This window comes from Thrips palmi, unplaced genomic scaffold (genome assembly GCF_012932325.1).
Source record: "Thrips palmi isolate BJ-2018 unplaced genomic scaffold, TpBJ-2018v1 HiC_scaffold_8, whole genome shotgun sequence".
Taxonomy (NCBI): Eukaryota; Metazoa; Arthropoda; class Insecta; order Thysanoptera; family Thripidae; genus Thrips; species Thrips palmi.
Window position 1 is genome coordinate 14,391,766 of NW_023144635.1, and position 14,590 is coordinate 14,406,355.

A 14,590-nucleotide genomic window follows, 5' to 3' on the forward strand; every position below is an offset into this window, starting at 1 on the left:
ATACCGCGGGGCTTTCAACGACGGGGGTTGTAAAAATGGAAAATTCTGTTTTTGGCCAAAGTGCACGCGGGCAGTTTATTTAGAACAGGCTCCACGCGGCATGGGTAGCTTTGTTCAGATACCCCTTTCTGACCTTAGTTGAAGATTTAAGGTTCCCCATTTGAACAATGCAATCGATATTGTCACTAACAAGTGTCCTGGATCCACGAAAAACGAAAGCTGGGAACGTCTGCAGGGGGTACACTGCGAGAAAAGATCACGGTCCTGTACTGATTACTTCAGACTTCACCGTACTTTTTTTTAACAGGCAATACCGTCGTTTTTTTTACAGGCAATACCGTACCTTTTTTTACAGGGAATCCCGTACTTTTTTGCCCGGCAATCCCGTACTTTTGATACCTATCAAAAAGGCAGGGTCGACATGAGCCCCATCCCGATTGAGCCCCGATGATCTGAGCCCCGGTCAGAGCCCCGTTTGAGCCCGACTTGAGCCCTGACTCACGCCCCGACTGGGCTCAATCGGGACGGGGCCCATGTCGACCCTGCCATCAAAAACTGCTATCATTTTTTCGGTCGGTTGACCCTCTTTTTCCCAAGATCCTGATGAACGTAACTGCTGAAGTCGGACTCCTGGACCCCCCCTTCCGACCACTCGTTGAAAAGGTCTTGACGAGACCTATCGAGAGGTGCAATAAAATTTTGTAGTCGGTGTACGGAGAGCCAGCCGCGACTTGGTCTCGGACACCGTCGACGGCCTGCCTTACCTGGACGGGATAGCCGCGGGGGAAGAGGGAAAAGGGGGGGGGGGGGGGTAGAGAGAGGGAAAGAGAAAGACACTGGCCGACCGAAGTGGCCCGAGCGCCTGTGCGGTACGCAAGACCGGTCGGTCGGCGTACGGGCTAGCCCTGCAGGCGTTCCCAGCTTTCGTTTTTCGTGGATCCAGGACACTCGTTCGAACAATATCGATTGCATTGTTCAAATGGGGAACCTTAAATGTTCAACTAAGGTCAAAAAGGGGTATCTGAACAAATCTCCCCATGCCGCGTGGAACCTGTTCAAAAAAAAACTGCCCGCGTGCACTTTGGCCAAAAACAGAATTTGACCTATTTTTACGAATTTTCAAGCCGCTGCAGCTCCGAAACTAGACCCACACCCAACAATTCCGAGATCGTAGCGTGTTTGGGTATGGTATGGACTACAATTTCCGCTATTTGGTTTGGATTTTCACGATATGGGCATAGGCCGGAAAACTCACTGAAAATTGGTCCAAAAAAACAAATTTTCTGCGATTTTTCACACTTTTCACCATCTTTACCTAGTCGCATCTCAAATCCAAGTACATTTTCTGAATCCTCACAGTTTTTCCTTTCAGAAACCGTGCGGGGAAGCATCGTAGCTTGAATACTGACGGAGTTATCGGCCAAAACGTGAAAAAGTGCGAATTTGCTCAAACCACCTAAATGAAGTTTTGACTAAAACTTTGAGGGAGCTTTTCTCAGGAACTACTGGACCGATCTGGCTGAGATTTTGCACAGAATGTTTTTTTGATAAGGTCTACCTACAAAAAATTTTTCATCATGATCCGAAATGGTGACCTACAAAAGTGGCCCATTTGGGATAGAATTCCCCAATAGAGACATCGAAAACCGCATCTTTCTATCTTGATAAATGCGCCCTCCAGAGAGCACACACAGAGATGGACCGGAGTGCCGCGCGCCGAGCTGCGCGGAGCCAGTGAAGAGGCTCGCCCGCGGGCCCTGCCCTCATGTTTCAGGTTAGCGCAGTGGTTAGCGTCGTCGACTACGAGGAGCCCAAGGAGTCCACATCACAGAAGACCAAGGATCGACTACCACCGGCAGCCAGCATCGAGGCACGCAAAAGCATACATTACACGGGGGGTCGGCCCTTTCTTTTGAGGCTCGCCGTCGAAGCGAACTGTTCGCTTACCAGTTCACAAGCGGACCGAAAGCGAACCGATCCCCTCGCGAACTAGTTCGCTTCCGGTTCGGTTTTTGGTCGTTTTTAAACTCTGAGCGAACCAATCCCCCCGACGAAGCGAACTCCAAGCGAACTAATCCACGGGTAATTTAAGCGAACTAAAAGCGAACTGATAGCGAACTAAAAGCGAACTGCATTTTTCTGTACGGGAGCAACTGTACTGCCAGCCCCTATCTTGGTGGCTGACACTACATCTCATGGTTATTTTAAATAATTAGACTAGTGTGTTCTACAATGGAGTTGGTCACTTTCAACGGACTGACTAGTACCTGCAGCTACATCACATAGTTATTTTTTAATAATTAGACTAGTGCGTTCTACTGTGGAGCTGGTCACTTCTAACGGACTGACTAGTGCCTGCAGCTGTCAAATTATAGTGTGTGGCACTGATGCTGCTGGTAATCCGGAGCAGGTCGTTGAATTAATTAATAAATAATAATAAATAATCAATAAAGTCTGCCCCTTTATTATTTCACAGTCCATATAACAGCAAAAAAAGATGCATAAAATTTACACACTATTACAATAATAAAATAATTATCACAAATACACAGATATTACCAACAATAATTGGTTGATCACAAAGTTGCAGTAAAGTGCAAGTAGCAGGATAGGAACTTGATCATTTGGCACTTAAGTGCAAGTCAATTTTAAAAGTTACACGAGTAGGAACTAGATCATTTGGCGTAAAGTGATAAAATGTTTCCGCCCCATTTGGTAGTGGATGGGCAGGAAAGGATAATACAGTTCATGGATATATTTACAGATGAAGTGGGACGATTCTTCAATTACATATGCATGCAACATTTCGTCAAAAGACTGGGTTTCATACAACTTTAGGACAAAGCAGACACGATGCGTGTCACTGAGAATACACTTGTGAATTTGAGCAAATAACGGGAACAATGATTCACTTTCACTAACAACAGCAACGAAAGAATGGTTATGATAACAGATCCCGTTAAGTTCAACCCATGGTACAACATTACAGAAGTCTTTAAACTCTAAAGGTAGAGAGTTACGGTATTTATAAGAGCCATCAAGGTATAAAGTTTGTACAAGATGAGATGGTCCAGATGAGAAACCAACTTCTAGACCTCTCTTGCTTTCTAATCGAAAACAAAGACTAAGCTGCTCCTTCAAAGCTATGGTATGAGAGATAAACACTCTTGAAGTAGAGCTGTTGGCCATAGTTTTCAGTAACTTATGTTTTGACTCATATTTTGCTGTTGATAAGTGAGCAACAGGACCAGAAAATATTAAAACCATAAAATAATGCAAAAGCCAGTGGTCTTTTGGAAGTAAAGGAGACTTCAAGTCAATCACTCTGATTCTGTGATGTTCCCTTATAAGACCAGGGACAGTATCAATACATTCCTTTTGAAATGATTTGGCTGTGGCTATATCAAGAATTCCTCTGAGAGCCAGATAAAGAGACCAGTGCGGACTAGTTTTACACTCAATTCCAATCAAGTCATAAACAAAGAAACCAAACAAGAGACAAAAGTTCAAAAGTTCTATACCAGTCATTCTAATTTTGGACTCTTTCAAGTCCTCCTCAATGATACACGATGGTCGGTTTTCAAAACCATTTAGAGTATAGTTATAAGAATTAATTCTTGAGTTTAAAACTGACACACTGACACATTTTTTAACAATAACAAAGTGATGTAAGATCAAAGCCATATCGGTTTTACACACACCAAGAAGCAGATCATGCAAAATGTCTACAGAGTAATTTTCATACACATGGAACGATGACAAGGAGTTCCAAACAGAATTTTCAGCAACACCAGACATTGTCATACCCAGATCCACATCACTATTATAATCTTGAACTTTCCTTAAAGTTAATGCACACTCTTCAAGCATACAACACATCTCACTTTTATGACTTTTACAGAACCGGCAGTAGTAGTTAGCAGTGAACCCCCCAGCAAAGCCCAGAGCTTGATGGAAACCAAGATTGTCTGCCAAAAGAAGTGATGCAATAAAGTGAATTTTAACCATTTGGCCATCAACAGGAATAGTTATACCCTGAGATTCTAAAATATTCAAATCATCAATAAATTCCTGGAAGACATAAAAGTTACCATCTTCTGGTATGGCTCTGTCAGAAGCATGAAACAACAAACTCAAGAATACATTTTCAATTGATGACTGAAATTCAGGAGGGAGGCAAGGCAAGGAAAAGTACACCGCTCCAAGCTTATACAAACCAGAGTGGGGGCCAATTGGATTTCCAACTTCGAAATCATCAAAATATAAGAAGATGGGCAGAACCAAATCATCAGTCCCATGAAACTTAGCAATTTTCATTTTCCACAGCTTACCTTGCATAAAATTAGATATAATCCCCGACTCAAATTCTTTCTCAAGATATTCAACGTAAGCCTTCACTTTGAAATAGACATCAGGTAGACAAAATAACTTCTCCAGAATTGATTTTACGGGAACATATTTTCCCTTCACACTCACTCTCTTCTTAGACATCACACCACGAGCATACTTATTATCCACTCGATCTCCTACAATATAATCAACTGCCTCAATGAAGTTCCCACTTTCTTTTAAATATTTAAATCTTCTATACTCAGTAGACAGGGTTTCCTCAAAAGGTTGAACTATAATTCCCAGCAAAGATTTAATTTGACTTTCTTTCAACTTCTCATCAATAGAGGCATCAGTCATGACATTTAAAAGGGATGGGGTAAGATATGATATGATATCTTGGAGGAAAACACTAACATTTTGGACAATATCTTGAATGTGATTTCTCGGAATGCGAGGGTTTGCATAAAATTTAGTCAGAAAGGACGAAGCATTAGCGACTGCCAATTCTCCTAGTTTACTCGGGGAAGCATTGCCAGAAACATCTCCATGAAACAAATCATCAGCTGAGTTGGATTCAAAACCATCACAATTCTCTTCTGTTTCCTCAGCTTTTTTCTTATTAAGTTTGTCGTTTTTCCTAGCATTAGACACATTGGCTCGAATTGGAAACTTATGGTCCCGAATAAAATGATGACGAAGTTTTTGCCATCCCGTAAATATACGCAAACAGCCTTCAGTCTTGCACTTTAAATTACTAGACAAATCAGTAGAAGGATGGTGAATTGTAAGATGTTGATGAACACCAGTAATTGATACAAATGAAACACCACAAACAGAGCAGGACGGCATTTTGGCATAGATTTCAAAACAATTACCCTATGAACTCTGAAATCAACTAGACAATTACCAGAAGATGTTTGAGTTAGATGAGTTTACAACTAATGCAGTAAATGCATTCTATACACAGCCTACTGATGGCATTGCAAGTACTAACTTCTCAGCTCAACTAACTTGGAGATTAAAGACTCGACTTCAGGACTGGCACTGTCCCACACAGTGTCTATTTCGTACACAATCTTCTGAAGCAGCATCCAGTAGCATTCTGAGGTTCTTGGATAGTTGGCGTGAAGAGCATGGAAGATTTTGAAGGTTACATCTATCGCATCTTTGACACAAGCCACTTGTTTCAAAATGCCACCATAGGAGACGTAAAACTGAGAAGGATTTGGCCAAGGTCCAACGGCCACAGCGTAGGGCTGAACGGTGAATTTTTCTTGAAAGGCTTTTGCCTCGTATGCGGCTATGTCTCGATCAATCTCATCCACAGTCTGTAAGAGATAAAAAATAAGTAAGTATTGAGGTAAGATTCACATTTAACATCCAAGAACTATTCTAGCAACAAAAATAATTAAAGAGTAAGATAAATACTCAATCTCACCTCCACAGCCATAAGAAAGGAGTTCAGCATTTCCTTCTTTCCTGCACGATACTTTCTGGTAACTGGGATGGAGAAAAGTCCTTCCTCCTCAAACAAAGTTCCCAGTAGGTGGAAAACCTCCGCATCACTGCAGTCTAAAAAAAAAAATTAAGTCAATATCAATATTTGCAACAGAAGGGAAACAAGATTCCAGAAGAACCAAGAAAAGAAAAAAACAACAACAAAAAACACACACCTGAGTCTGAACAATTGGCTAGCTTCTTCACACTTTCAGAAAATTTAGGCCACTGCATAAATAGGCTGTTCCTTTTTTCAGGAAACGTGGCATCAAAATCAGACAAAAGCTGCAACAAAGGAGGAAATGATTAATCTGTGATAAACAGGTTTGGAGACACCTGGGAGACACCAACTAGATGTAGGTTTACTTACAAGAAGGTAGCCATCAGGTTGCGCCAAGCAGGGGTACAGAGAGTGGATGTAAGTGTGCACGAAATTCTCATTCCTTCCATCAACTCTATTCCTTAGACTGTTGAATCTTGCCTCCCTTGTCACTTCCCATTCAGCCTTGAGCCGAGGACAGATTGCCACCCTCTTGGCAAGCCACTGAAGGCTGGCTTCCACATCAGCTGATGTTTCTGTAAAACAAAACACAACATAATCAGAGCCCAAAATAAATGTTAATAACTGATTGACACAAAATGACAGAAAGCAAGTTACCTGGAGTAGTAGAATGAATGTGACATTCAACCCTTGAGTCAGTTGTCACATACTCGTCTCGAAGAACTTTCAAATAATTAGTGAATTTGTGGTATAATCGACCTTTAGTGTTGGAACGTTTGACAACCTTGCCATCCAATTTGATGCACCGAAAGGGTACATAGTACTGAGACTGCAAAAGAAAGACCCATGTTTAGAGAAGTTATTCATTGGCAGGCAAGGCAATACCATCCAGGTCAGACCTACAGCCTGTACGCTAAGCTTCCTCACCTTTCTTTCACGGGGAAAGATGGCAACAATTTCCTCAACTAATTTTTGCACAGTATCAGTGACACACCTGAACAAACAAAGAAAAGAATGAGTGAAACAACCTACATAAGACTACATAAGCTTACAAAAGAGCACAACACAAAAACATTACCCAATGGATGCAGGTTCCCGGCATGCCTCTTTCACAAGTAAGTCACAGAGAAGTTTTTGATGAACTAAGTCAAGGCCAACATATGTCTTCTCTTTCTTGAGACCTTTTCTCACTCGATACTTTTTCTTAGAAGCCGGGTAGTTCGCCAAAATTCGGTCTGCGTCTGACTTTCTATTCAGGAGTGCTCTCACGACTGACTGTTAACAAGAAGTAAAAACAATAAAGTACAAACCATTCACTCTAGAATTCCTAAACTGAAACGCCTCAAGAGAGTGCTTAAGGTAAAAAATCAATTGTGGGTCACGAATCATTTGTGGGTCATTTTTTTCGACGGGTCACCGCAGACCCGACGGAGATTGAATCGATTTGAATTTCGCGGTAGACCTTCCTCCAACCTTTCTTTGTCTTCCCAAATAGCGTGTATGTCCGAGCGACGACTGTAACGGCTCCTATCAGGCTTCAAAGAAAGGCCCTTCAAAATGTCGTGAAAATGGCGCCCATCCAACGAGGCGAAAAATCGTATGTTTTTCAAATTGCCACCGTGAAGCTATTACGAGATAAAACGGGACGCCCTTGCTGATTTTGGTTCATAGTAGGTCAGGGAACATAAATTTACCATAGTACAGCCGAAATCATTCGATGCCATGGTGCGCGGGTGATGGCAAAGTAGCGTTCGCTTCCATGTCAGACCCATTATTTTAAACGAATTTTCCGGTAGTTTTTCTGCTATTTTCTTGTTTTCTGCGCTTCTGAATGACTGATGTATCCCAGTAAATTCCATTTTTCTGCTCTGTCACATTTATTATTACGATACGAAGGTTATGTTAAGCTACAGCCCCGAATGAAAACGCTAGCTCTTACTTCCAGTCTGCCATCAGGCTCTTTTGTTGGGGAGGGGGGCGGGCGCATTTCGGGGCTTACATAGCTCCTGGAAGGGAACCGCTCTCCAACTGCGGGCTAGGCACCCGAGGCCAGTCCGGCCCTGTTATAAGGAGTCAAATCAATCCCTACAGACTATATATTCTGACTGAAAAAAATAATAAACTGTAGCAATACCTCATGATGACAGGGTGTGGTGTTGGATTGTCTACCACACCGGCGGCCCTACTATGCACTTTAAAAGTTTCGTCTCTAATCCAGGACGTTTAACTCACATCTGTCTCACAGTGAAATTAGCCTGTTTATGTATTTTTCCGTTTTGAGTGAAAAACGTGTCTGCTTGGTTTATTGAGAACCAGGGACCTTTAATTGATGAAAATAAGAAAATATCTTGCAAAAGTGGTCAATTTTCAAGCAAAAAGACGAAATGGCCCACAATTGATGTGACCCACAATTGATTCATTGTGCTACAGATCCTGCAGTTTTCACGATTCCGAAAAATAAATTCAGAAGTGAATTTCTCTCGTATTTAAGCAAATCATATCCAAATTTGAGCTTCCTACAATGCTGACCCACAACTGGTTCCAAAAATCAGTTGTGGGCCAAAACGGACTATTTTTAAAACAGCCACAGCTTAGTAAATAAGGATGATAGACAGGGCTACTATGCTGCAAAACTTAGTCCAAGGACCATAGTTAAAGGCCGCACATGCACTTTTGTCACCAGGTCAGAATTAAAGACCTTAATTTGGAATTTTCAAAAATGTGACCCACAATTGATTTTTCACCTTAACTCAGAAACAAAATTAAAACTCACATTACGATTAGAACTTTTCTGAAGATCGGCCCAGGTGATAGATGATTCTGTAGGTGAATTATCAAGGTCATCCACACTGTTCTCGTCTTCATCTATGTTCTGACTAGGAGAGAAGCAGCGCGGAGACGCTGGTCTTGATGGAGGTGGAGACACTGGTCTTGAAGAAGGTGGAGACCGAGGAGTTTCAGCACTGGGTGTAGGTGACTCCTAAAAAATAAAGAAGGCTCATAGTAATAAAATTAACAACGCAAACAGGTTTTCCCACTCAGAAGAAAAGGGCAGAAATTTGGAAGATTGCCTTGGCTAAAACGGAAGCCTACTGGTTTCGTACATTATCATGGAATACGGGATTAAAACAAAGCTAAGTTTAGAAAGCATGTTGCCTGGCTGCATAAAAACCTTGATTGCTTAGTATTAACTAGGTTTGATCGGGAGGATGAAAAGACACTTTCTGACCAGTACCTTCATCTTTGCCAACTCCCTGATGAAGCGGGCTCGTGGGCCACAGAGAGGCACTAACTGAATTAACATTCCCTCCGTCAAATCAGCAAGTGAGTCTCGGTCCACTTCTTGATCTGACAACAGATAGACAAGGGAAGTTAAAGGCTGCCAATGAGTCCAAATAGGAAGTCAATAAAAGAAAAGTATCCCTAAGACACATTACATACTAAGAGAATGAGACGCCCGTCAAGAGAGCGCTCAGCAACTATCTCCGAAGCCAAAACACAAAGCCCTTAACCTCAAAATGGCAACTCCGAAATAGGCAAGTATTGGCAAAGTCTCCAAAATACGAAAACCTCGCGAAAACTTGAACACGTTATAGAGGACCCGAAGTTCAAACCATCTTAGACACCACAGAGTGCCAGGGAGTTGAAGGCGAGCAACAAGTTCTTTCCCGGAGCAAAAGATGGATGTTCGGAATGGCCTATTATAACGTACGTACCTTTGAAGTTCTGCATGAAGTCTTCGCATCGACTTCGCACCAACAGCGTTTGCACGTCGATATCCATTGAAGATAACGGTAGTTGAATACACTGCAAGCAGAGAAATAAAGATTACCTAAGCAAAGCGTAAGAGGCAAGAGTCAAGAAGTTGCAACAGGCACAGGCCGCGTCCACAACGCAAAGTATCGGCGAGGTTAGAAATAGCAGGGGAACCGAGTGCCGGAGCGCCCTCAGCACACACAATATCCTGAAGTATGAAATTCACACTCAAAGAGTCGGAAGCTAATGAAAGTAAAGACGGAATAGAAGGGAAAACGTGGCAAACTAACCTGAGTTAAGTAGAGGCTGAGGACAGAGGCCCGGCTCCAGAGCGACTCCGAACGAGTGTGAGCCGTTGACGCACGCACACGAAAGAGAAAGGGGAAGTGACGCAGCCCTCTTTATAACATTCATTTGAACAAGAAAGGCGCGTTCAAAACGTTTCAAAAAGCAAGTAAAGGGGTGAAACCGTTCCATTTCTAAGATTGTCGAAGCAGCGGTGCTGCCGGTCGGTGCCTAAACGTTCCAGAACTCAGGGTGACCACTAGGGTGGATCTTAATTTCTGACCCCCCGTTTTTATTGGCGAAATGGGGTCCCTAGGATAGTAAAAGATCATTAACGAGTCGCATTTGATCCGGAAAAAATTGTATCAGCTTTAGGGAAGGGCTCAAAACTGGGTCAAAACGCCAAAATTGGTAGTTTTTTAAGTGTTGCCGCCGAACCAGATGAGATATAAAAACGCCTGAGGTCTGAAAACATGCGGAATTTAATTACCTTTCCAACGAGCTATGAATCATTGTTGCAGCACAAATATTTCCACATGAATCATTGCATTTTATGCAGAAAAGTGGGGTCAAAAATATCAAAATCAGTCCAATTTCGGTAGGGTGAAGTTCTAAAATTGGCCGAATCGACATCTCTTTATAGAAACGGATGGGTCTCAACAAGACAAACAAAAAACGTCAACACATGCCATGGGCCAAGATGCGAAATGAAGCAGTAATTTAGCCTCAAAAGTGCCAAAAATCACCCTTTTTCCATCAAAAGGGCCAGCCGGCTGGCCGGAACTTGGCCAAACTCGGTTTCCAGGTGAGCCGGGACCACCTTGACTCAAATCTGAAAGGAGAAGTCCCGGACTCCCAGAAGGTTCGCGGCCAGAGCTCCTTTGACCTCGAAAAAATCACGCTAAATGTCCTTTTGGTTGAAAAACGAAGATTTTTGGCACTTTTGAGGCTAAATTACAGCTTCATTTCGCATCTTAGCCCATGGCATGTGTTGACATTTTTTGTTTGTCTTGTTGAGACCCATCTATTTCTATAAAGAGATGTTGATTCGGCCAATTTTAGAACTTCACCCTACCGAAATTGGACGGATTTTGATATTTTTGACCCCACTTTTTTGCTTAAAATGCAATGATTCAAGTGGAAATATTTGTGCTGCAACAATGATTCATAGCTGGTTGGAAAGGTAATTAAATGCCGCATCTTTTCAGACCTCAGGCGTTTTGATATCTCATCTAGTTCGGCGGCAATACTTAACAAACCACAAATTTTGACGTTTGGACCCAGTTTTGAGCCCTTCCCTAAAGCTGATACAATTTTATCCGGATCAAATGCGACTCGTTAATGATCTTCTGCTATCCTAGGGACCCCATTTCGCCAATAAAAACGGGGGGTCAGAAATTAAGATCCACCCTGGTGACCACCACTCCGGCGGAAACGATAATGAACCCAATATTATATCAAAGCGTCTGATTTCTCTCAGATTTATTGCTACTAGATTTTTTTACGGCAGTTATTCTAAATATTGTTTTATCTCTCCTCTTTCATGAACGTTGCTGAACCGAAAATGGGTGATTTTAGTTTTGTCCAGTTGGGAGAGGTGGAGACCAGTCAGCTGTCAAACTGTCTGCTTGTTTACTTTAGTGAGTTTGATGAGTGATCTCGTAAATGTGTAAATGGATTATGTTATTGTACAAAATTTGATCAGCATTGGTTGCGCTATTATTTAAAAAAAAGATTTCTTATCAAACTTTTGTGCAAAAGCCACCGGTGCTGCCAAGTAGAGTCTCACCAACTTGGAACAGCATCCAGTTCGTGATTGATGGCTGGGCTAAAAACTTTTTTCATCATTAATAATAGAAGGGATTCCAATATGTGCCAATGAAAAATTTAATTAAGATATGAAAAGTACAAAAATAAGTTAACAATGCAAAACAATTTCAAATGAAAAACTTAACTAAATTAAGACAGTCACAAGAATAATATAACAATCCGAAAGAATTCAAAGTAGAATATTGAGTAAGAACTTCCCGGACATTTGGTTACTATAGGGTTGAAGAAATTACTGGGTATGATGCAGAACAGGTAGACAACCGTTGCCATAAATAAATCTTGGGCGTGAGGAACTGAGACATTCAGGTTGACATGCTTCTCCTCTGGATTCTTGCTCGTTTCTGTAAGAATGGAGTGCATCAAAGTGTGTCAATAAACTTGTTTTCTGAAATTGTGGATATTTTACATGGCTGAGATCACCACCTTTCGATCATTCTGACACAGGATTGGTGAGGTTTGTTGTGAAGAATCCCTTGTTTGTTTCCGAGCAGCTGCCAACTTCACCCACATTTGGTGAGAATCGCACTCTGCACAATTTGGTCTGTGGTGCTCTTTCACCATCTCCAGCTGCACTGCAGCAGCTTCAGCGCCACCCTCTGCATCTTTGAGTGCCTGTCGATACAGTGAAAGGTGCCACTTTCCATGAGCAACCTCAAACTTCAACTGATCCAACTCACCAGCTGATCCAGACTAGAACAGTTAAAAAAAAATAAATAAATTAAAAGTGCTTCACAAATATTGTTTCCTGTATTACTTCTCTTGCAAAACTGTGAATTTCTTCTCCCTTACCCCAAAGGATTCATCAGAACTGGGACAACTTGTCTCAAAAGTCCATTCCTCATGGTGGCCCATGACTTGGGAACCACTTGTGTTAAAAGTCCATTCTCCATGTTGGCCCATGACTTGGAATGAACTTGAGCTTGATGCTGGTGATGAATTACTCATGTTCTTAGCCGGAGTAGTGGCGGAAGAAGGGGAGGTGCTCACTCCAAGTGTATCGCAAACTACAACAAAACCGTTTAGTCTTGTCTTTCAAATAATGGTCTCGCTTTCTGAGGAGGGAAAGAAATTCAGTTCAATAATGCGGCTGAACAAGATTCATATAAAATATAGCAACCTCACCTAGACAAGAGCATATGCAGTTGTATTCTGGCTTCACTTGAAAATTTCTCAATGTCCGCACAAAACAACAAGAATATGCAAGAGCAATAGGTACAACAGAAACAATCACAGCACAGAAAAAGGTTAGTTAGTGTCAAGCATAATGCATTAGATACAACATGCTAGCCACAGGACCGAGACCAGACCCATGAAAGCTATGAAAATTTGGACACGTAGTTCGATGTTTCATGGGACTCTATTAGACTGCTGCAGCGCTGGCCTCACCCGCCACCCACCCAGCCCAAGCCTGGCCGATCGGCCGGCCAGGCTAGCATGAGCTCCCCAGCCGGGGTAGGGGAGGGGGAGGTGTAGGTAGGCAATCAAACGCGCTTGTCGTGCGGGCAGGCCTACCCCACTTTAGACAGGCGCCTCGCTGCCATTTCGTAAGTGCCGAGGCGTTTGATGGCGCTGCACTTGTCGTTCTAGTCCTGTTTTTGAACGGGATGATCACGTCATACACCGTTTGATCTTGTCGCGGTAACCGAACAAGTATGGTAAAATTTACCAGAATCATTAACCAGATGTCTGGTAAATGTTACTTCACCTGATCTGGTTATTGTAACTGATCGACTGGTGGAAATTACCATGATCCTGGTATCATTAACTAGCGCTCGTTTAACTAGGATTGGTCTGGTACTTTTAACCAGACTTTTTTTTCAGTGTACTAGTCCTCCGGCACGCGAACCTTTAGCGCACTAGTCCCACCGAAGCGAACTATGAGCGAACCAATCCCTCCTTGAGTTCGCTGACTAAAAGCGAACCAGTTCCCCCCTTCCGAACTAAAAGCGAACCAATCCACAGGGTAGCGAACTAAAAACGAACTGAAAACGAACTAAAAGCGAACTATATTTTTCTGTACAGGTTGTTATCATAAGCGTGCCATATGCTGTGTCTTTCTTGTCAAAAAGTGTAAGGGAGGGTGGGGCACCATGACCACTGGGGCACCATGACCACCCCCCTCGCTCTCGGGAACTACTTTGCCGACGGCAACCGGTCGACCGGACTTTCGAGAGAATAGAATTCTAACTATTTTCAGCCAGAGCCCTACCTTCTAGCTTCAAGGGTACGACCATAGCACCTCGCCAAAATTTTTGTTACAGCGTTTTGGCTAAATTGGGCGTTTTTCAAATCTGGGATATTTTTTCTCACTCTCACATTTGAGAAGATAGGTTCGATGTCTTAGGTTTTTCTCAAAATGTCGGCTCTTCGGCAAAATATCCAACATCACATTTAATTCTAAGTAGTTGTTTGCTTGCTCGGGGAGCCTTAGAGTCGTAAACTGCACTGTGGGGCACCATGACCACTTTTTAGTGGGGCACCATGACCACACATATTTGAGTGTTTTTTCTCATATTTTAGCCTGATAATGATTTATTTTCGTCGAAAATTTGCTTTTTGCTTCTGAAAATGTATAAAGGTTGAATAATTGCTGCAGAATAGATAGTTTTATCACAAATTTGTGATAATTTGTGAATCACCAAGATGATTAAGAATGGTTCTGAAACTGAGACTTGAAATGGTAGTTTCTTGCACTAAATGAGCTCCAAACCGCAAAAGTTGGCCGCGAAGGCGATCCGTGGCTACTTTGCACCAAGATGGCTCTGGCATTATGAGAAACAGCATTTAATTCACTTGTTTGCAGTGTAGTAACCGCGATAATTTTCTTAAAATTTACCAAATTGAAATCTGCATACGAATTTGGACTCGTCTTAGCAAGACAAACATAAA

At 42.3% G+C, this 14,590-nt stretch overlaps 3 protein-coding genes across 3 annotated transcripts; all 3 read right to left on the reverse strand.

The window, feature by feature from the left end:
- Positions 1–2,670: 2,670 nt before the first annotated feature.
- Positions 2,671–5,181, reverse strand: LOC117653657. Its single transcript, XM_034399462.1, has one exon. The coding sequence runs from the start codon at positions 5,179–5,181 to the stop codon at positions 2,671–2,673; it is 2,511 nt and encodes an 836-aa protein (XP_034255353.1).
- LOC117653658 lies at positions 5,016–10,844 on the reverse strand. The gene is made up of 11 exons (XM_034399464.1): positions 10,830–10,844; positions 9,587–9,637; positions 9,066–9,209; positions 8,604–8,810; positions 6,909–7,105; positions 6,758–6,824; positions 6,488–6,659; positions 6,200–6,405; positions 6,006–6,114; positions 5,771–5,904; positions 5,016–5,660 (listed from the first exon to the last, which is right to left on the reverse strand). Exons 1-11 carry the CDS (start codon positions 10,842–10,844, stop codon positions 5,322–5,324), a joined length of 1,641 nt encoding a protein of 546 aa, XP_034255355.1. The 3' UTR covers positions 5,016–5,321.
- Positions 10,845–11,918: 1,074 nt separating this feature from the next.
- LOC117653816 lies at positions 11,919–12,598 on the reverse strand. Its single transcript, XM_034399747.1, has 3 exons — positions 12,491–12,598; positions 12,125–12,391; positions 11,919–12,042 (listed from the first exon to the last, which is right to left on the reverse strand). Exons 1-3 carry the CDS (start codon positions 12,551–12,553, stop codon positions 12,004–12,006), a joined length of 369 nt encoding a protein of 122 aa, XP_034255638.1. The 5' UTR covers positions 12,554–12,598; the 3' UTR covers positions 11,919–12,003.
- Between the last annotated feature and the right edge of the window lie 1,992 nt (positions 12,599–14,590).